The sequence below is a fragment of the Chinchilla lanigera genome, unplaced genomic scaffold, assembly GCF_000276665.1.
Source record: "Chinchilla lanigera isolate Chin_1 unplaced genomic scaffold, ChiLan1.0 scaffold00088, whole genome shotgun sequence".
Taxonomy (NCBI): Eukaryota; Metazoa; Chordata; class Mammalia; order Rodentia; family Chinchillidae; genus Chinchilla; species Chinchilla lanigera.
This window is the reverse complement of record NW_004955489.1, coordinates 6602276-6623643: the sequence shown is the minus strand read 5'-3', so window position 1 is coordinate 6623643 and position 21368 is coordinate 6602276. Positions and strand designations below refer to the sequence as shown.

The 21368-nt window shown below is 36.6% G+C and overlaps 1 protein-coding gene across 4 annotated transcripts in view; it reads right to left on the bottom strand.

Annotated features, from left to right (window-relative positions):
* Positions 1-2019: 2019 nt before the first annotated feature.
* Fgf13 (fibroblast growth factor 13) overlaps positions 2020-21368 on the bottom strand; it is a 498918-nt gene continuing 479569 nt past the window's right edge. For all 4 annotated transcript variants that reach the window (XM_005404571.2, XM_013504503.1, XM_005404573.2 and 1 more), the window contains 2 exons: positions 4898-5096; positions 2020-3419 (listed from right to left, as the gene is read on the bottom strand). In XM_005404571.2, coding sequence (XP_005404628.1) covers positions 3283-3419; positions 4898-5096 — 336 coding nt within the window. In that variant the 3' untranslated portion in view covers positions 2020-3282. The remainder of the gene's footprint in view (positions 3420-4897; positions 5097-21368) is intronic.

The window sequence follows — 21368 nt, the reverse complement described above, 5'->3', positions numbered from 1 at the left end:
TTTTTTTTCTTGGTACCAGGAATCGAACTGGGAACCCTGCACTTGCCAGGCAGGCGTTTGTGCCACTGAGCTACATCCCCAGCCCTGATGGGCTTTTTAGAATGCAATATGCTAATGTACTCTTTCAGTCTGAGGAAGGAACAGTGTGTGACAGTGGTTCCCAAAGTATGGCTCTCCAGTATAACCTGGAAACTTGTTAGAAATGCAGTCTTTGACAGACCCCAGACCTGCTCCATCTGCATCTTGTAAATCTTTCAGGTGATCCTTCTGTGTGCAAAAGGCTGAAAATCAAGTATCTAGAGTGTTTTTTAAAAATACTTGACAACAAAATCTTGTTTCCTTTTGTTAAGGATGTGGTAAGACTAATATTTTTTGCTATGAAGAATGCTACTGAAGTGTGCTGCGTGTATAGGTGCAAGGACAGTTTGTGGAAGTGGTATTACTTGCAGGGAGGTTCCTTTGAGAACTCTATTTACGTATTGGTTCATTTAAACACAACATTCTGTTAAAAATAACTTAAGATAGCTAAAAAGAATGGTAAGAGTAAACTATTCAACCTGGAAATTCTGATCCTTTCTTATTTATGCCAGGTTTCCCAATGTGTTAGTTACTTTTGTGATTGCTGAGACAAAATACCTGACAGCTAAGGTTAAGAGAGGAAAGGTTTATTTGGTTCATGGTTTGTCAAGATTTCAATCCATAGTCAGCTGGCTCCAATGTGGAGGGGGGGCATGGCAGACCAGCACTGCAGAGAAATAGTTCGTGGTGGGCAGAATGCAGCAAAGCAAGGGATCTTAGCAGCTTCTTTCTGTCCCTTTTATATTCTGTCTACCCTTAACCTTAGCACATTTAATCCTAGCATTGCACCGTGAATCAATCACACACTCTAGATTCAGTCACCTCTAAAAAAGCCCCACCTATGACTGCATAAGGCTTTGGGGGGAATATAGACATAAACCATAACACTCAAATACACCAAAGTGCTGATTTTATAAATTATGATCCAACCCACAGTATTCCCGAACAATGAATAAACAAGACCAGTAACAAAAGCAGTCAGTAACCAAACTCTTAAGTTTCTTGGAGAAGAAGGAAGACAATATACTATTTCTCTTCAGTGATTGAAAGTTAGTATGACTTAACAGGGGAGGAGGTTGAGTGAGTTTTACCAATACTTAAAGTAAGTTAAAACTCCTAAAAAGATGCCAGGCACGGTGGCGCACACCTGTAATCCCCGCACTAGGGAGGGTGAGGCAAAAGGATCACCTCGAATTCAGGACCAGTCTGGGCTTGTGGTGAGTTCAAGGCTGCCCTGAACTACACAGTGAGACCCTATCTCAAACAAGACAAAACAAAACTCTTAAAAGGTTCATGAATGCAAAGCATAACACATGCATGCATCTCACCTTATGCTTTAGAGCTCAGGCAGAATGAAGATGGCACTGATCATAGGGTGCCTGAGCTGAGCTGGCCTGGGTTGAGAGCTTGCGCTACATCTGGTCCAAACATCTTTGGAACACGCAGCCTCCTATCCTTGAAAAAGCAGGTAGCTGAGACCATGGTAACCATTTTGCATATACCCTGAATAGCACCAATCATGATTTATCATTTCACACACTTCCCTTCAGATATTGACTACTTCTAAGGCATACATTGTCATACAATGGCAGCTTTCGGGAGCTGCAGAGAAGACATTTCAGTAGAGAATGCTACATTTTCCTTCAGCTCTCAGAGGTGGCGAGGACTTTAAACAAAAAGAGGATAAACGACATTGCGAGTGGCAGAATACTAGGGCATAGATACCATTTGGACTTTATCACTGAATGGGAATGAAAACTCCTCAGTAACAACCTGAAGCTTTGGTGAAATAGAAACTTTAGGAAGTGTTCATGTTAATATGAATGTCTAGACTGAAGATTATCTGAGGGCAGTGCCTTGTATTGATAATTCAGTGTTTAGCCCGGCTTCTAACATATTTAGTGGCATTAATGGATACTCAATGAAACGCACATTGAAGGATTTTTTTCTTTGAATGAATATAAAGAGTTTATTCGGTGCGTATTTGGGTATACAACAACAAATATTAAACAACTTTTTTTTTAAATTTTTGTGCACAGGACAGAAAACTGCCTGTACATACTATGTTCACTTTTAGAACACAGATTTTAACAATTATTAATGCACAAAATCTTACATATCATGCAACTCTATGCCAAGATTCCAACTTTCTTCCATGCAACAGATATGAAGATCTAAATGGAAACCTAGCTAAGTCTTAAACACTTTTCCAGTAGCAAGTATAATATATGTTGTTTAGGGGTAACCAGTCTTAACATTTCCTTGTATACAATATTCACGTGCCAAATACAATGACAGGAGGACTCATACATGTACAGATAAGACATTTCTTATTTTAACAACACAAAGACAACATCACAGCTCCACAGTTCCTATCTTTTTATACAAGAAGCCACAACAATAGTTTAACATGATACACAAATGGAATTAAGAGAAATCTACAATTGAGGATAATCTTTTTCAAAGTTATCTTTACTGACTGGGGTTGACAATATAACTCAATTCCTACGCACAAAGTACAGCACAAGAACTCAACCAGAATACTACAAATCTAAAAAAAAAAAGGTAGAATCACAAGAACACCATTACCTTGAGCCTGAGATGCCAATTCAGATTCAACCCTGAATTTGGTTGATTTGGATTAAGTGACACAGAGTCAATAGAACCATTGAATTCCAGAAATCATAAAGTTGCACTATATGAAAGGAAAGCATACATCTGAATCAAGCCTAGATAGAAAACATTAAGCCAAGAAAACAACACAGTTCACATAATTGTGTTTGCCCCTACAAAACATTTAAGCAGTTAATTTAGTTTTTTTTTTTTCTGTTTTTGAAGAACAATTATGGTCTTTTAAATTTTCATGGTTGGAGAGCAAATTTTGATCAGCATTAGTGCTGTGAACTATTTTTGGTTAATCATCCCCCAAGTATAGGTGAGATCATGAGAAAATTTGGCAGTCCTTCTCCCAGATTGAGTTCATTGATAATGCTTTGCATTCTTTTGCACAAGCTTGATCAAAATTATGGGGCTTTAATATGGATGAGAACAAGTTCCATTGGCAGATCAAAGAGTGAGCACTGCCTGTTTTGTTTGATACACCTCACCGACAAATTTGAACTTTTGGGTGAAGGACTGCTAGAAGAATTCAACAGCACCTGGAGGTAAGGTTCTGTTATAGAGCCCTTGTTTTGCCCTCACTGGCTACGTTGATTCATTGTGGCTCATGGATTTGCCTCCGTTCAGCACGCCGGAGACGCTTCTGCTCTTGGTCGGGGTCCCACTTCCAGATCGGGAGAACTCCGTAAGATCATGCAGTGAAGGCTCCTTGTACATGGCCACTGAAAAGCACATACAGACAGTATGAAGCCTTTCCAACAGGTTGAAAACTGCTAAAAGAACTGATTTCAAGTGCTCTCACTGCAAACATAGTCCAGGCAATGCACATACTAATTACTTCAATTTTTCTGTCTCTCATATACATAATATATAATATCAATACATGAAAAATGTATACAAATTTTATTTGTCAATAAGAAGTTAACTAAAAAAGTAAAAAAAGAGAAAATAAGAAAAATATTTTTTAAAAAAAACTAGGCACATCACACCGGTCTTCAACTTTTCTTCTGGTTCCTAGGCCTCAATGCCTCAAGTCAGTCATGAAAACTCTGCGAGAATGGCTGAGATCAAATTAAGCAAAATCTAGTCTTGGTACACTAGTGTATGAAGAATTTTAATGGCTAACTTTTATTCCTTATAGTTATATATGAGAGGATTAATGAAAAATGTATTTAATAGAGCTCTTAGAAGTTCAAATATGATCTACATACCACATACTGTGTGAGCCAAATATTAAAGTTAAAACATTTTAAAACCCTGATTTCTATCACAATTTAAAACAAAACTCTTCAAGAGTCTAAATGTTAGCATAATTATTTAACAAACAGTAATATTTATTATTGTTATATTCATGAAGCACTATTAAGACAGTAGATGTTGTTGTAAATTCTCCACTTGCATTACCGTATTTAATCCAGGTAAGAAGACGATGACATAAGTAATCCTACTCATACTTTATAGATGAACTTCATGCACACACAAGTGAGTAATGTTTTTAAAACTACTCAGTTAATGAAAGGTGAAACTGGGGCTGAAACTCACATAGTCTGTTTCGAGAAACTGAGTTGTAAAACAGTGCTATGCTGATTTTGATAGGGGGAAGGCATTCTGCCCTTACTTTCAACTTCTATTCTGACCACCGGCTGGGTAACCTTTGTAAAGGCTTCTTCCACATTGCCTGAATTTTCTTTCACTTCTCAATACTGCAAATCTTCCTGTCTTCCAGAGTTTATCTTCCACCTTTCTAATTTGCTTTTCATCTAGTAGTAATAACTAGTAGTCAAAATTCTTGGGACCCTATTGTTGGGGCCCAAGGGGCTTTCCAATAAAGAGTCAGGTGTGTGCACATTTTATGTTTCTTCCTGTATACTAATTTTTTGCATAATTTGGGGTTCTTAGCTATCTGAGTTAGTGATTTGGTTACTTTCACCGAAGTAAAGTGTTGCTGTTATGTAGATGAACAACAAAAAAATTCAAATCAGGAGAATAAATTCTCTTGTCAAGGGTTTCACATTTTTATGATTTTTATTACCTGACTGTAATCTATTTGTTGTTTTTGAGTACAGTAAATGTTTGCAAATTTTTGTATAAATGCTTAAATGTGGAAGAATTATTCTTCACTTTCAAAAGTGTGATAAAGGATTGATTTAAATTAACTTTTTGGTACAGTCATCCATAATTCCAACAATATCAAATTTACCTTTCAGTGGTTTGGGCAGAAAATGGGCTGCAGGCTTGTTTTTCTTCACATGGTTGCCTTTCATGATCTCTCCTTCTTTGTTCAGACCCAGATACCACCCTCGGCCTGACTGCTGCTGACGATATATCATTGATGAATATGTCACGTAATAATTTTCAAACACTGATTCTTTGAATTTGCACTCAGGTGTGAAATGTTCCTGCAACAAAAGTAAATAAACAAAAGCTCAATGTTTATAGTTATGAAGTTCATATAGAACAACTTTAAATGCCTTTCAGGAGTTTAGGACATACTTTGTAAAGTCATACTTTCTATGACTGGTAATGTATTCTAATAGCATAAAGTATTATCACTGTAAACCAGCAGAGTATATAATACATTTCATATGGTGCTTTTGGAAAAGCACTAAGTATTACTGATAAATGATTACCACTCTGTAATAGGTAATGAGAACTTAAGAACTAGCCACACAAGTATAATATATTGGACAAATATGAGAGACAAGAACCAAAGAGGCAAGCATAAAGCTCTCATATGGAAATCCATTCCCTTCAAGGATAAATAAGAAAATAAGCATTCAGTCATTGTAATTAATTTCTGTGGATTCTCAAGATATTCTATAGCATGGTTATCAGTTATCTGAAACTAAGACCAGTGTTACAATACTGTCTGGCTATATTTTTGAAAGGATGGTACAAAGGGACTACTTTCTACTTTAAGGTAAACCAAATTGATTTTTTAGAACACTGGACCTTGATTTAAAAAAAGAACCTCCCACACCTCTGATTGCCTTACAGTAACACTTACAAGCAAGTCAATATAAAGCAAGGAGTTTAAGGAAATTCTAGAAGTAGACATGAGAGAACAACCTGGGAGGCTTTGCACCATGGAATATGATTTTCTTCCATGTACTTAGGCATGTTTCCTTTGGATTGGGTCATACAAATGAAGGGCTCCTCACCAAACCTTGACCGTTTCAGGGAAATTTGGAAAACCTTATTTTTAGTGTGTATGTATGCGCATGCGTGCATGCATGCATGCGTGTGTGTGTTTGCGTGTAGGCAGTAACAATTCTAAGCCAAATGAAATGAGCAGATTTTAATCTATAAGCAATCCACAGAGTAGCAGAGGGTCTACCTGGACTGGAAGAGAATGAGGAAAATGCTAAAAATGCTAACTGAGCTACCCATGACAAAAACAATGGTGACGTGCCGAAGGTTTGATAATTTGCTTGGATGTTATCAAGAATGACCGTTGATAATATCATCTGAGTTTTTTTTTAAACTTACTGTAAGCCATCAGTCATTTGTGCACAGTATCTCCATGGTCTCATCTTCCTTCATTTTCATAGTGGAGATCTTGCTAACCAACGCTTACTAGCTGAACAACAACATCTGAAGTACTCTAAGTCACTTGCATAAAGAGAGATACGTTCTTTGGCATTTCTCTAGAAGTTAAATCAATTTTCTTCTTTTGTTAGAAGCTAAAAACTCTATTTTTCTCAACAATCTGACTGATTCCCCCATTTGGCCTCAAGGGTACGTGCACTGGAGTTTCTTTGGGGGTTATTTCTGACTGGGTGCACACTTTACAGATTCTCAGAGGATTCCACAAATTCAGCTTACTCAAGAAGCAATGTACTTCTAGGGCAACTATCACATGGTTGGAACTAAAGAGTTCTATTTATGGGCTGTGAAAACTCTTCTTTGTAGGATGTCTTGACGTTGGAAAAGCCAAGGTATGCTTATAAGGAAATATGACTAACAGTCTCCACATTTCCTCTAGTGGTGAGGACAAGTGCACAGAATTTTGCTGAAGTTCTTTGGGGATCAAATCATCATTTGAGAAAAAAAAATCATCTTTGAACAGTACATTTTACATGCAGAAAGTGTCAGAAAGCACTGCAAAATAAATCTGTTGAATAATACATATTACCAAGGCTGGTGATACCATTTGGTCAGAAAAATAATACATGACTGAGCACAGAATGAAGAGATGGGATCACAGTATTTGCTAAGGCATGTCCCAAAAAAGGACTGCATTTACTGTCTAGTATGATAGCAGCATTCATTTATTTCATACACATTTTCTATTGGTCCATTATATCCTCAGGTGGTGCTAAAAATTCATAGGTTTGTAGTACATACACTCAGACAGCTTGCTAAATATCTGCAGGACCCAGATAACCTGAACATAAGATGGCTACCATCCACACAGAAAGGGAGGAATAAAAGAGTTACCATATGAGAACAGAGGAAGTCAGACTCAATTCTGACTGGGGGTATGTCATTTCAGTTGTGATTCAGAAGACAGGTAGGAATTCACAAGAGATAAAAAGGAAAGAGTAATACTGAGGCACAGATCCATACTTTCTCTACCCTCTACTTCCCTGCATTCCCTCTCTAGGAAACTGCAGTCCATCGTACGAGGATCTTCACATTCATTCACTCATATGCTCTATAGTCCACGATCCATGACCATCACCTTCCATTCTTATCACCACTGCACTAGTTTGTGTCTTTATTCCTTCTTTGCTGGTCTATCTCCTGTAAGAACCTCCTACTGGTTGTGCTGGTTCATCTTTACTGTCAACCTGACTGGATTACGAGACTCCTGGAGAGGTGGTTGGGTCGTGAGGGCACGAACCTTGTCACTGGGTTAACCCAATGGCCATTTCATAGGTGAGTAGGCTATTAGGAAATGTGGCCCCTTCCTCTATGGCTTCCCCCCTGATCTTTGCTTCATGGCTGCCAAGAGTTCAGTGACTTTCCTCCTCCGTGCTGTTTCTTCCTCAGAGCCAGCAGACAAAGCATGGATGGAAACCTTTAAAACTGTGAGACATTTATGCGTATGGTCTCTAGCTGCATCCATCAGACCTGCATGCATAAACATCATATTGTTTCCCTAGTGTAAGAAACTGAAAGCATAAATAAAATCCCTAAGGTATAACCGATATTGTGAAAGGGAAAGAAACTGCTCAAAAGGAAAGAGTAACTATATATATATATATATATATATATATATATATATATATATATATACACACATACATATATATATATATATGCACACAGAAGATAACTAAGAAAAACGTACTACTAATTTCAATTGGTTTATTGAAAGGAACAGTTAACGCCTAATTGGTTAACCAATTTCACATGCCTATATCTGGTAATCTGAATAACTACTCTGAAGATAACAATATGCAGTGTAACAACTATTGTTAATTTCCTGTCATCTTGGTTTGGAATTCTGGAACATTATTATTAGTTTTTTTTTATTCTCTTTAAAATAAAAAAAAACTGTAAGTCAAAAATAAACCTCTCCCCCTTTAAGCTGTGAGTGTCCGTTATTTTTTCCACAAACAGAAAGCTGACCAATACACTTCTCTTTCCTCCTCTGCTGGTAGATTTACCTCCTGAAAGCAAAGCTCTTTCCCTCAAGAACTTTTGATGAATTCACCTTGCCTATATAAAAGTAACAAATAACTTGATGTGGCATTTAAAATCTCCCATTCGTCAGTCATTACCATGCCTTCCAGTATCAACTGCCACCACAGAACCATACGAGCCTTTCTAGATGCGATTCATTTCCTTTGTCTACGATGTCATTTTCCTGGCTTTTCTCTCATCTCTCCAGGCGTACATCAATTGCAATTACTTCTGGAATAACATGGGATTTCTCCCAATCAGAATGGATTATATACCTATCTGTGCACCTATAAATTCTATCTCCATCACTAGCATGATCCTGTGATACACACATATGACTAGCTCCAGATGGATAGAAACTCATCTCACTTATTTCCAAATCATTTTCCCCCCTCAGAAATTAAAGGTCATATTGCCTACCTCATGGCAGAATACTTATTAGATCACTTGATTGTTGTTCACAGAATTTAGATTTAAGTGATTCATACTTAAATGTTTGAAATTCTAAAACTCAGCAGTACAAACCAGTAAAATGTCTGCAGGGAATTTCCTTAATACCATAGAATAAAATCAGCAGTATGTCGAAGGAGGCTGTCACTGCACAGACAGATCCTGCATGGGTGATTTAGTATCTGTTATGAATGACATGGCACCTACAATGTTAGAAGGAAAACTTGGCAATTGGTACAACTATTGGAAAATAGCAAGGAAGGACTCAATGAACTGAATGCTCTGTCGTACCCTGGTAAATTCTTAGTCATCCCCACTAAATTTGGACTCAAAATCTCAGTAGAGAGAAGAAAATGAGGCCAAAAAAAGAATGTTGAAGCAACCAAAAGAGTGTTCTGTTCTCTGTGTATGACACTGTCATTTTATCCAGTGTCAGAATGAGTAGGCAGAAAAGATGATTTTTTATCAGATGTGGAAAAATGTGAGCATCCTTCCCAACAAAGTAAGGTCCACCAGTGGGGACAGGGGTTGTAGTTGCCCCTGTGTCTTAGCAGTGATTCATGCACATAATAGAATTTGGATTTGTCCCAAGCCTGGGAAGCCCTATTCAGAGGAGATCAGGTAGACCTGTACCAAGGAAACTACTTACTTTGATTGATTTGGAGATGCTCGCTAGTACCCTGAAAGGAATTATCACAGTGATCTTGACACATAGCAGGTACTTAATGAAAGTTGCAGTCACTAAGCTCTGGATTCACTAGACACTAGATAAATATCAGCTATTGGAATGAGTAAATGAATTAAAAAAGATGCCATATAGTTTATGCATAGTCATTAAGAAATTACAGAGTATCAGTAAAAAAGATGTTTTCTACCTTGTAAATGCTTATGCATTGACTTTTTTTAAAGGTTGTTTAATTTCTCCTATATACTATATTTTATCAGGGAAATAACATCTTTTAAGCTCATTAAATAGTCTCTAATAACTTTCTAAGCCCTTTGTCTTGGACAAATACATTTCCGGCACACCATTGGATCTCGGGGCTATTTGCATATATCCAGCTTACTAGTTGTGCTAATACCTCTATTCTATTCTCCCTTAAATTCAAGATTATTTTCTTCCCAGTAAATATTGAAAATTTATGGAATTTATAACAGCTAGTTATAATGGTCATATTTTGTGTAAGGAATTGGGAATCCACATTTAGAGAATATGTGGATCCAAAAGGAAAATGTAACCCTTCTTTTTGCCAGCTTATTCACACTACAAGACCACTGTGATAATTCCTTTCAGGGTACTAGCGAGCATCTCCAAATCAAAGTAAGCAGTTTCCTTGATACATGTCTACCTGATCTCTGAATAGGGGAAACATGTCTTTGGATGTTGAAATATCACTGACAAGAAGAAAGCATTTGAAACCCTAATATGTGAATGGAGTGCATCAATAGAACATATTAGAGAACTGTTAGACTTACAGACGTTAACAGTGAGCTAACCCAATCTCCACAGGGAAGATTAGAGCTCCATACAGACTTTGAGAGGCAAGTGAAGAAGGCATTATTAGCACAACTAGTAAGCTGGATATATGCAAATAGCCCCGAGATCCAATGGTGTGCCGGAAATGTATTTGTCCAAGACAAAGGGCTTAAGACCTGTGTAAACTGCTCTTCTCTATTACAGTCAGAAGAAGCAACAGTGTCCTGGGTTGCCGCGCGCACTGAGGGGGAAGTGCAGAGAGAGTGTAGTATCTCTGGCCTGCTGGAACCGCAACTAGGTCAAAGGAAGCGTAGCCTGCGATGGTTGCTTCCCTGAAGAGAACCAAGCAAGGACCACCTCACTCAGCAGACCTGGTCCCTCACGAACCATAATAAAAAAAGGAGAACTAAAATACATCTGTATCACTTACACCAGCTCAGTGCCTCAAATCTGCTCTCATAACAAAATATACACACCAAGACTAGATACCTTCCTGATTGAAATAAGTAATTTGGTAAACATCATCCTTAATAAGGGGGCTTTCGTTCTTTGCTTCCCCACTCTTGTATCATCAGCTAGGGTGGCAGTGTTTCATTGTAGTCCCTGTTTCAGCAGGATGAGAAGCTCTGAGAATAGCCACATAGACTGTAAATGTTTCCATTTTAACAAATTTCTCCCATAAGAAATATTTTTTAAATGGGATGTACTGATTCCTTTGGATCTGGAGAAAGCAAAAGAGTCTATTGAAGTTTGCCACACCCAAAATGGCAACATTGAGCCCCTAGATGGTAGAACAAACCCTTGAACATCAATTTTCATGTACATGTATGCGATGCAAAGTATACAAATCCAGGTGTAGATTAATATTTCTCAATGTGTTTGTTTTATGCACATGTAACATTTCAAAAGCAGGTGTCATAGAATACAGAAAACAAAAGCAGTTTACACATACAGCAGTGAGCATTTAGAAAGTTTTTATAACAAGGCTAGAGGTATGGTTTCCTCTGTTCAGTACATTCTATAAAAGCATTTTAACTAACTACCTTTTCCTTCAATGCTTCCACTTCCCTCTTTTGCCGTTCTCTCTTCCATTCACCTTTTCAATGGTCTGTTCATCCCATTAATTTATCAATTACTGCTAATAACAGGGGTCACTCTTTTAATTCTGAGCCATGTTCTGATGAAAATTAATTTTCTAGATTTAAAGTTAGCAGATGATTTAAGCAGGTCTCACTTGTGTGTGTCAATTATTCCCCAGCCCAATGAAAATCATATGCCCATTAAAATCAGATTTTTAACTGTTAAAAATAAATGGAATTTTTAAGTTTAAATGATACCCATGGGGATAACAATGTAACTACCTAAATTCTCTAGATAGGCTTCCATTCCATGAGTGATCTCAAAATCCAGGACTAATTATTATATTCAGGGCTTTGATGTTTTCTCTCAGGGTATATTTGATGTGAATGAACTTCATTATTACTGAGTTCAAAGCTTGGGAAGGGAGAGGTTGAGGAAGAATGAATCAATACTAACCCAGTATACTGTTGCTATGCAAAATTACTAATTCATAATAAAGAGTATAGTTTGTTCACTCAAATATCCAATGGACTATGAGATACTTGAGGATAACATCTAATATAAGGCCTGGCTTACACTACATGATCAATATATACCTGAAGAAAATAGTGAATATAAAATGTATAATATGAAGAGACCTCAGAAGCTCTCTTACACAAATCCAAAAACAGGATCAATGTAACTACAATTTAAAGGGTTGTGATGATACATTTTACAGGTTACTTAAGGGGCTGTGACACTACATTTTAAAGGTTGTTTGAGAATGTGACAATACATTTTAAAGGTTGTTTTAAAGGAGAGGCAGGTCAGAACTTGCCCGCAAGGGAGAAAGCACAGATGGTAAAAGGAGGGAAGTGGCCTATAGATCAATTTAAAAAAACCTGAAAAGGAAGAGAGGGGGGGAGAGGAGAAAGAGGCAGGGAGGGAGGAAGGCAGGATGAGGGAAAGAAGAAAAAAGGGGAAAAGAAGGAAGAAAAGCGAAAATAATAAAGACAAAAAAATGCTTGAGTTGAAAGCAAGAATAAGATTTCCCGGTAACCAAGACATTGGCACAAAACCTGTATTTTCCTCCAGGATTGGAAACGGAACCCAGGCCTCTGCACTGAGCTACATCTGCAGCCCTTCTTTTCTTTAACTTTTTATTTTGCAAAAGTGCTTTGCTAAGTTGCCCAATCTGGGCTTAGACTTGCATCCCTCCTGCCTACACATCCCACAGTGCACAGTTATAGATATGCACCACCCTACATGACTACAAAGCTTACACTCTTGGTCTTTGGGTCTCAAAATATTTGAACATTTCACTTAAATTCTATTGGTTTGATTTTCATAAAATGGTGAAAAGAAGTCTACCAGTCCTGCTGACATTACTTGCTCTTTGGACAAAGATTCCAGGGAAAAATATGTGTGAAAGGAGCTCTGAAAATTGTAAAGCTCTACAAACATGAAATGTGGGATTACTTCTGTTAATGCATGCCCAGAATACCAGGGCAAAACAAATAAATTTTCTTTTGTTTTCAAGGCTTTTTTTTAAACTATGGAATCAATTTACAAAGAAAAGGTCTCCCCAGATGTGTTTTATTAACACATTAGGATATAAATTCTGCCAAAAATTAGGACTGCACAGGAATTATGCTTTATGTTTAGTGTTCTCCTCGAAGCTTGGTTCCCTGAAAACTGTTTTGGCTCCTCTAATTCTTCATTTCTGTCTGCAGTAGGCTGCAATGGCTGCAGTGTTTCAAGCCATAGCATTAAAGAAATGGGGTGCTGAAAAATGCGTTTTATGAAACATCATGTAAAAAATGACTTGAAAGTGCACATAGTAATTAGCAAGCATTTGAAAAGAAATGCAAATGACAATGCACACTATGCACATGGGACCATTTTTCCTCATATGGTTACAATGAAATTTCTTGGTAGTATTTTTATGTTCCAAGATATTTCTGAGATATTTTAATTTACCTCATGGTAAACTCACAAAATATGCCATCACAGTATTGCTTTTTGTCTTTAGTTCTTCACAAACAAAAATGATAACAATATTAAGGATCCTGTCAAACAATGGCATATTGAAAATACAATTAGGGTACTCTTATGATGATATTTTAGCTCCAGAGCACTGGATTGCTGTGGGTTTTCATATATTTCTATAAATAAGCATCACATATTGGATTATTCAGGCAATCAAATTTTATAATACAATTCATAAAAATAAAACACATTGAAACAACATATCCTTTATAGAAATTAAAAGGGACATTTTTGTCATTATATAGACATTATATGATTTTAAAATCTCATTTTGTTCCAAGCCCAGTGAGCAAATGCAGTGTGAAATGGAAGGCACTTAAGATTTGTGACAAATAGGGATGGTCCACATTTTCAAGACTATGTGCAAGTTGAAAAGCATGTTATGCTAATTGGAACTTTCTAGAATATGGACGATGTAGGCAATCCAATTAGGTGGCAAAGGTATACTGCATTCTACATAAAATGTGTTCCAGAAAAAAAGAACAAATGAAACCTAAAGTTAATAGAAGGAAAAAATGATAAGATTAGAGAAGAAATTAATAAAATAGACACTAAAAAGCATGTACAATCAACAAAGAAATAAAAGATGAACTGAATGGACAAATCTTTAGCTAGACAGAAGGCTAAAATCAATAAAATCAGAGATTAAAAGGGTGATACTATGATTGATACCACAGAAATATAATGTATTTTTAGAGATTATCATGAATTATAATATGCCAATGAATTTGATAAGCTAGAAGAAATAGAGAAATTCCTGGACATACAGATCATAACAAAAGTGAAACACAAAGAAACAGAAAACCTGAACAGACCAATAATAAATAGTGGCATTAAATCAGTAACAGAAAATTTTCCATCAACGAAAAGCCCAGGCCAGATGGCTTCAGTGCAAAGCTGTAGCAAATACTGGTAGAAGAAATAATACTAATAGTCCTCTAAGTCATTCCAAAAAATTGAAAGGGAAAGAGTACTTCCTGCATTCTATATAGCCAGAATCACTCTGATATCTAAGACAGACAAGGCTATAAGCAAAAATGAAAGGAAGCAAGGAAGGGAAAGAGAGAAAGGGGGCGGGGGGAGGGAAAAAGTGAGGGAGAGAGCAAAATCCATGACGAACATAGATGTAAAAATCCTCAATTAAAAAACTAGCAAACTAAATCCAGTATTGCATTAAAGATTATTCACCATGATCAAACGAAATTCACCCCAGAGATGCAATGATAGTTCCACATATGCAAAGCAATAAATGTGATGCACAACATTAAAAGAATGAAAGATAAAAACCACATGATCATCTCAACAGATGCAGAAAAGGCACTTGATAAATCTCAAGATCACTTCACTATAAAAAACATTGGACAAATTAAATATAGAAAGAATGTATACTACATAATAAAGGCCATATATAATAAGCCAACAGTGAACATCACACAGAATGGGAAAAGATGAAAGATCTCTAACATCTAGAATAAGAGTAGGATGCATCTTTTTCCGCTTTTGTTAAACAAAATTGAAAGCCCTAGTCAAAGCAATAAGACAAGAGAAAGAAATAAAGAGCACCTAAATTGGAAAGAAAAACTCAAATTTTACCACTTGCAGATGACATAATCTTACACGTAACAAAACCCTACAAAATGATTAAAACTGTAGCAAAGTCGTAGCATACAAAATCAACATGCAGAAGTCAGTAGCACTACTATTTACTAATAGTGTATTATCCATCTAAAAAGGAATCAAGAAAGCAATTCCATTTATAATAGTTACAAAAAGTACCAAAGAATAAATTTAACCAAAATGACAAAATATATGTACAGTGAATTTTTTTTTAAATTGGTGAAATAAATCGAAGGGGACACATAAACACAATGGGAGCATATAATACGTATGCTCATAGGTTGAAAGAAACACTACTGTTGAAATGCCCATATGACCCAAAATGATCTACAGACTCAATATATTCCATATCAATGAATTAATGACATTATTTTCCACACTAGGAAAAAATTCAAGATTTTTATGGAACCATGAAGTAGCCCTGAGTAGCCAAAGCCATCCTGAGCAAAAAAAGCACAAAGCATGAATACTTATACAACCTGACTTCAAAATAAACTGTAAAGTGGTCATAACCAAAACCACATGGCATTGGTATAAAATCCAATACATGAGCCCATGGAAAACAGTAGAAAGTATAGAAGTAAACTTATGTATCCACAGCTAATTGACTTTCACCAAAGGTGTTATAAACACACACCGAAGAATGGACAGCCTTTTCAGTAAATCCAGACAATAGAAAACTCGGCACCTATTTGAAAAATAATGAAACCAGCATACTCCTTTCTTCCTGACTTATAAAAGCCAACCAAAAATAGATTAAAGACTTATGTAAGACCTGCAACTATGAAAATTTCTCATGGCATAGGAATTCCTAAGGACTTTTTGGACAAGACTCCAAAAGCACAGGAAACCAAAGCAAATATAAGCCAATGGGATTCTGTCAAACAAAAAACCTGCAGTGCTACAAAGAAAACAACATTACAGTGAAGAGATAACCTACAGAATAAGAGGACACACTTGAAAACTATACATCTAACAAGGGATTGATATTCAGAATAGCAAATATAGAAGAAAAAAATACACCCCAAATAATCTGATGACAAAATGGGCAATAGATTGAAATAACCATTTCTTAAAAGAACACATACAAGTGGTTAAGAGGTTTAAGAAAAAAAAAAAAAAGCTCGCAATCACTAATTATCAAGAAAAGGCAAATCAACACTACAAAGAAAGGTCACCTTGCCCCAGTAAGAATGACTATTAACAAAAAGACAAAACAGGTACTGGTGAGGAGTTGGAGAAAACGTAACCTCTGCATACTGTTCATGGAAATATAAATTACTTCAGTTGGTATGAGAAACACTAAAGAAGTTCCTTAAATGACTAGAAATAGAACTGTTATAGGATCCAGCAATGCCACTACTCCAGGTAAGCAAAATGAAGTCAGTATGTCAAAGACACCCTTATGCTCACAGTCATCATTCACAACAGCCAGGGCATGGACTTTACCTAAGCATACATCAGTTGATGAATAGATACAAAGTTGTGGTACCTATAAACAATGAGATACTATTGAGCCACCAAACTGAATGAAATCCTGCCATTTACAACAACATGAATAGAACAGAGCTCATTATGGTAAATGAAATAAGTCAGGCACAGAAAGACAAATACCACATGATCTCTCAGGTGGAATATAAGAAAGTCGATCTCATAGAAGTTTAGTATAGAGGCTGGAGAGTGTAGGGGGAGGAAAGTATGGGAAGAGGTTAATCGATGGGTACTAAGTTGCAGTGATATGGGAACAAGAAATTTTGATGTTATCGCACGGTACACTGGTTACAGATGACAAAAATGCACTGTGGATTTTAAAGGGCTAGAAGAAAGGAGTCTTAATGTTTTAACATCATGTTTGATGATATAGAGATGTTTAACCTGATTTAAAAATTACAGTGTACATTGTGTTGGAATATTACCTGGTACTCCATTAACATGTATAATTTTAATATTTCATGTATTGGTTAAATAAAGAGAAAATTATGTTCTAGGGAAGCTGTGTGAGCATCAAGTTATATTTAGAGGCTCACACTGTTAAACAGACATCTTCACAAAAGTACTTTTATTTTCTAAGTAAAGAATGCTTCTATAAGTGGGATTAACTCCTAAACATTTTTGTCTATTATGTGTATTAGCTGTATTTTGGCTTTTATGGGCCAAGGTTGACAAATATTCTTTGAAAGGATAGCCAAATATCAGAAATGATTTCTCAAAAAAAAATCTTCCTGTCCTTTACCTGGTTACTAGAATTAATTTGTACCCATCAACTAAATATCATTTCTATAAAGCTTTCTCATTTGTGGCAATCTTCTCTGTGGTAGCTTCAAAGTGTGATCAAAGTCTATCTGCAAGAGAATGAGCTTTAAACTACTTGTGGGCAGTAAGAGTGTAAGCATAAGAGGTTGTATATTCAAACATTTTTTATTTTAAAGAGAAAAAAAACCCCAAAATTTCAAAACAAGGTAATAGGAGGGTAACAGTGGTTAATACATTGTGTATTGTTATCTTTAAATTAGTGACTCAAAGTACAAGATATAGTCATTTAACTGTCCAAACAATATTACCACAAACCCTTCCTTTCAATGAACTGAGGGAAATTACTAGTATAACTATCTTAACTATCTTGATATATTTCGTATATATATTTGCTTTTAAACAGCTGTTACAAGTACTGAACACTTAAAAGCTTAGCAGCTCTAAAGTCTTCCCAAGATCCAACCAACTGTAAGGCAAAGGAGAAAGGTTCTTTCCTCCTAGACCCATTGAAAGGTCTAGCAAGATAGGTAAACCATTAAAAACAAAATTATACCAAGATGGGCATATAGGATATTTTAGTACTTCAGAACATCTCAATGTTGAGGGTCATCATTTTGACTTGTGTTGGGTCGGGGTGGTATTAAAGTTGATAGGTCTGTCTCTGTACAAGAGTTTCACTTATGATAACCAAGAGTCTGTTTCTTCAAAGACTGTCAAATGAGGTCTTTTCACTTGCACAGGTAGGAAAGCAGTGATAAAGAGCAGAGACTGATTTAACTCATGCTTTTCACTGCAGAGTGTACAGCCTGGTACCACAGAACGCCATGCAAAGGCCTCATCTCCATACTAAGGATGAGAGCTGTGTCATGGAGGGCTATTGTGCTACTGAATCGCATTCCATCTGCAAGCTTCTTCTGAGGACAGGAAAAAGCAGAGAGGCCATTTCTTGTCATCTGTCCCTTGACAGGAGCTAAATGAGAGGATGTTAATATCCATCACTGGCCAGGAGTCTGAAGGGAAGTCAATTCATTAACTTGAGACCTCGATGGGGGAATTCATTCTGAACTAGTATTTACTGAGAGTCTACTATGTGCCAGGTGGTGTAGCAGCCTCCTCTATGCATATAACGATCTGATTTAATCTTGACAGTGTCGCTCTATAACAATTTCATTATGGATATGAATCCCTCTGGCTTGAGAGCGAAGTTTCTTATCATACAGGTGAAGAAAACCACAGAAAAGAAGCCCATAATACAATTGCAAGTGCTCCTTTTCTCCCAGATAATAGCTATTGTATAGTCTCAATGTTAACTCCTTTCAAGCCTGTGATTCCAACGTGCATTGAAGCTTCAGTCCTCCCTCTTACTGGTGTGCCCTGCTCCTGTGAATGCCGAAGAGCTCTGTTCAAAAGTAACCTGCTCCACTTTACAGCTTTCTGACTTTGGGCAATTTATGTGTCCACTGATCCTGCATCTGCTACACAAACAGCAGCAAGTGCTTTCTAGGGAGGGTTGGAGAGGGCAAGCCCGGGAAGGGCTTAGCACACGCCATAACGTTCAGTGACCATTGGGTCTCTTCCCTCGCCCTAACTTGCAGTTTATGTGACATATAAGAAAATTTATCATCCCTCCACTTGAAACTGCTATAAAAATTAGTGATTGTCAAAGAAGACAAACGGTGCAGAGGAACATCTCTCCATTTCCGTGAGGGGTTAATGCTATATATGAAATTTACCGCAAGCACTGCTTTAAGTAGCGATTCTTTTTCAAGGATATCAATACATAAGCTTTTGATTTAGACCTTCAAATATACTAAGATTCTACAACTAGAATTACAATATTGTGTGTCAGTGAGCCCTCATGATATTAAAGGAATTTCTGAAATAACCCAGTATTGATGGTCCACAAGACATTTACATGTCTGATTTTAATTACTGTACCACAGAAAGTTCAACATCATTGCCTTATTTCTTTTGTTCTAAACCATGATTTCACTAGTTCTACTTTTACAATGTAGGCTACCAACAAAACAATAGTGAAATATCTAATAGCACCTTATCTTTAAGCAGTGCCTTCTTTTCAAGTTTCCTACAACTGCTTGAACAGTTATGGCATTCAAATGACAGGTAAGGGACAGTTTAATAATGCTGGTAACAAAGGCAATGATTATAATGGATTTCGGGAGATCTTTTTAAAAATATTTTCTAAAGTACTTCAAATAAATGGAAGCAGAGATGCTAACACACTAGAACCTGTTTAACACGTTCCTCCAGATAAGAAATCCAGGATAGAAAGAAGCTACTTCTAGAGGGAGCTTTAAGGTGGCTGGAGATGACCTGTGAAAGGCCTTTATTCTAAAGCAATCTGATTTCTCTGATCACAGGAGGCAAAACACTGAGGTTCCAGTAGCCTTAAGTGGCCCTTGGTTCTGAGGGAAGGAAGCATTTTAACACAGAGAAGAAACCAAGCTGGCCAGCCTATCCCCCGGCTACTTTTTCTGCACCACACAACGTTGCAGCTCTCCATTTATCTTACCTAAAACTGTCCATGTAACATTCTCCTAGATCATGCCATTAATAGTTCATTCTTCTACTGTAAAATATTCATAACAGTATTTCAGCACATTTTGGGTACTTTCTTCCCACTGACCTACCCTAGAGACGTTTTAAGGAATGACTACAGAACCCTTTGACTGAAACTAGGCTATTGCCTCTTTCGGTGCAGATGTGGGTAACAGATAAAAGGAGAAATCAAAATTGATTCATCAGACTCATGTGTGTTGCACATGCAAGAAACCAAGAGAGGAAAATAAAGACAGAAACAGAAACAGAATGCAGAGAAAAACAACAGAGAATGAAAAAAGAGATAGTGATAATTATGATAATTTATCCTTCCCAATCTTATAATCCTGTGGCTATGGGAAATTTCCCCCCTTAGCCCTGTTTAACAGGAAATGTGGGAAAATAAGTTCTCTCTTCTTTGGGTAAGATGTCCGTTTCCTGAATGAACTCAGAGCTCAGGGCAAATGCTGAAAGCCTGCTCTAGCCAGGTTATATTCTTGTGTGAAGTTAGTTTTTACAGATGCACTGGATAGAGAAGTAACCGTATATCTTCTGACAGATGCTCTAATGTGCAACACACATTTATCTCTGGAAAAAAGGAAATCTAGGTCTCTTGAGAAACTAAGAATTGGTGCACAGAAGTTCTGAAAAAGGTAATTAAAACAAGATGCTCTAAAACATGACTGTCTCTATCAAACTAAATCACATTCTCACAAGGGACATGTAATGCTGAGATGTGTAGCTAAGTTGCAGTAAGCAAGACAACAGTTTTCTATTTATGACAAAACTGCTATCTCTTGCAGTGCAGCTTATTATTATTAACACCTTATCCTATGGTTATGCAGACACCACTGCAGTGAAGTCTGAATTCTACAAATGCAGTGTTTTACAGTATGGTTTAGACCAAGTATGCAGCTACAGTTCATAAGTGAGCTTCCCCTGCTGTAGTTTAAATTAAATTTGGTTTGTTCTGTATTTTTTTCTAAATACAACTTTTTATGTTAATATTTTTATTAATTTTAAGTATGATGACATTCTGTTTTGAAATATGCAGTTACAGCTCTTTATCAAAATAGACAATTTAAGTTTTCAAATATTTGTTACCTAAGCATTACCATAGTTGAGAACACAATGAAGTAAGATAATGTGCACTATGAGAATATATAAAAATGATTAATACTTCATAAGCTTTGTACAATCATTACCATTCCAAACAATTTTCAGCTTTCATTTTCAACAGAGCAGAAGGTTGAGGTATTTGCATGAGAATGCAAAATGCATAAATTATCTCTGCAGGCAGTACTTACAACCTAAGGTAATCATATAGCATAAGAGTGGTCTCAAAAAACTCAAGCAAAATAACAAATAATTCTACAGCCACAGTTTAAAATGCTTGTTTTTCTGTGTTACCAGTGATCATGATCACTAAAAACTCCTCTTTAAAATTACATTCACATGATCAATGCTTACTTTGTTCTTTTACCATCAAGCTTTTACAGCTGGCTCTGAAAATTTGCATGCTGTAAAAACTGAACTAGACAGCTAGTAGAGCTGAATGCTCCAGTTATATTCATGC